Source organism: Olea europaea, chromosome 19, assembly GCF_002742605.1.
Source record: "Olea europaea var. sylvestris chromosome 19, O_europaea_v1, whole genome shotgun sequence".
Lineage (NCBI taxonomy): Eukaryota > Viridiplantae > Streptophyta > Magnoliopsida > Lamiales > Oleaceae > Olea > Olea europaea.
In genome coordinates this window covers 7,008,768-7,010,585 of record NC_036255.1, presented here as the reverse complement: position 1 = coordinate 7,010,585, position 1,818 = coordinate 7,008,768, and the positions used below count along the sequence as shown (strand labels likewise).

Sequence of the window (1,818 nt, the reverse complement as noted above, 5' to 3'; positions counted from 1 at the left end):
AATGCGAAGAAATTCACCTAAGGAGAAATCTACAAGCTTTGCACCAACTGCAACAGCAGATCCACTAGAAGATCCTCCAGGTACTCTATCTGCAGCACAAGGATTAGTTGGTGTTCCGTAATGTTCATTTTCACCATTTATGCTGCCAAAAGAAACTGTATTTCAGCTATCCCTTTTTTTGGACTAACCTAAATCTTCAGTCCAACACAGAGCAATTAGTTTAGAAATGCATCTTAGTAGCATGGATCGTGGGGTCTGAAGTGGAAATTTCACCTTAATTCACTTCAATATTTGCATATTTTATTTGGTCATATATGTGTGTTTTTATCGACAAATTATCAACTAGTAATTAAGATAATGGCTTTTGGAAAGCTACTTAAATTTCTGCATGAAAACTATATTTGTGATGAAGGCATTCATGTAGCTTGAGTATTAAAACGGCAATGGACAGAGCTGCAACATAAATTTCATGTTTTATAGCATGGAACTCCAAGTATGGAGTAAACGTCCAAAAGGAAAATTCATATCTGAATGCAATCAATTATTGAAATCTTTCTGAAATCATTATAGTTGCAGACTTCAATTTACTTTCTCCTCATTTTTTTATTATTTTTTATCTGATTAGGAACTTGGGGATTTTGGCCCTTTCCAAAGTTTCAGTTTCTATGGATATTCTCTCCAATTGTCTTGGCCGAGTAGTGCCCGATTATATATTCATGATCTCTCGTCATCTGATATCAAAAATAGTTTCTGGACAGATGCATAATTAAATAACACATTAGCCATTAGAAGTTCAATGATACTTGGATTTGATTGAACAATTCATGACAATAAATGCAGACAAGTAATTAAGTAATATCCTGCCAACATTTGGAAATTCAACAGATTAAAAGTCGAGAATTATCTAATCTGACCTGTAAGCCATTTCATCCATTACAGTTTTTCCAACAAACGTGGCACCTGCCTTGAGCATATCCAAAACAGCCGGCGCAGTTGATACAGCAGCAGAATGCGTCCTCGCCCAGTCCGGATTCCCAAAACCAGTCACATACCCATCCACATCAAATCTGGGGAGAAAATTGTTAATTATTTTGAAATAAAAAAAGCACATATTATTAAAAGCTGTCGAAGAGACTGACATATCTTTGACAGCAAAGATGAGGCCAGTTAATGGAAGTTGTTGAGATGAAGAAGGAGGTTGCAGAGTGAATTTCTCCATGTAAGCTCCATAATCTGATGAATTCGTCGCCATTACAGAGGATTTGGCAGTTTCTGTGCTAGTAAATATCTTATCTAAAATAGAGGTCTGCAGAGTTCGTCCAAAATGTATACTTATAACTGTATGTTTGGCTAAGCTTAAAAAGTTTAAGTAAATTAAAAAATAAAAATAAATTACTTATTTTAATGGTAAGATTTAAAATGTAAAAGGAGGAAAAAGAAATTTTTATAGGCATGTCTAGATAGAGAAACTTTAGAAGTTTCCTCAAACATTCTCTTAAAATATTTTGATTAAAGTTGATTAATGATATTGATAAGTAGATAAAAATTATGGATTACATAGAATAGAATACATGATTAAATTAATTGTTGATTTTGGATATTAACTTTTTAACAATGTTTTTAGCCATTTTAAACAAACATATAATTTGTATTGATGTCCACAGTGCTGTAGAGCTAATACTAATTTTTTTAGAAAAATAAGACGAACTTTAAATAATATACCAGGCCTTCTTAAGATTTCTGAATGTCAAAATTTTCCCTTTCTATAAAATAAAAAAAATAACTTAGATATTCACGATAGAGATTTCAACTTTCACC

At 32.5% G+C, this 1,818-nt stretch overlaps 1 protein-coding gene across 1 annotated transcript in view; it reads right to left on the bottom strand.

Moving 5' to 3' along the window:
- Window positions 1-1,317, bottom strand: part of LOC111368277 (amidase 1-like) — a 7,711-nt gene extending 6,394 nt beyond the window's left edge. The window contains exons 1-3 of the mRNA XM_022989516.1: window positions 1,140-1,317; window positions 915-1,067; window positions 6-142 (exon numbers count right to left, since the gene is read on the bottom strand). Coding sequence (XP_022845284.1) covers window positions 6-142; window positions 915-1,067; window positions 1,140-1,252 — 403 coding nt within the window. The 5' untranslated portion in view covers window positions 1,253-1,317. The remainder of the gene's footprint in view (window positions 1-5; window positions 143-914; window positions 1,068-1,139) is intronic.
- Window positions 1,318-1,818: the final 501 nt, after the last annotated feature.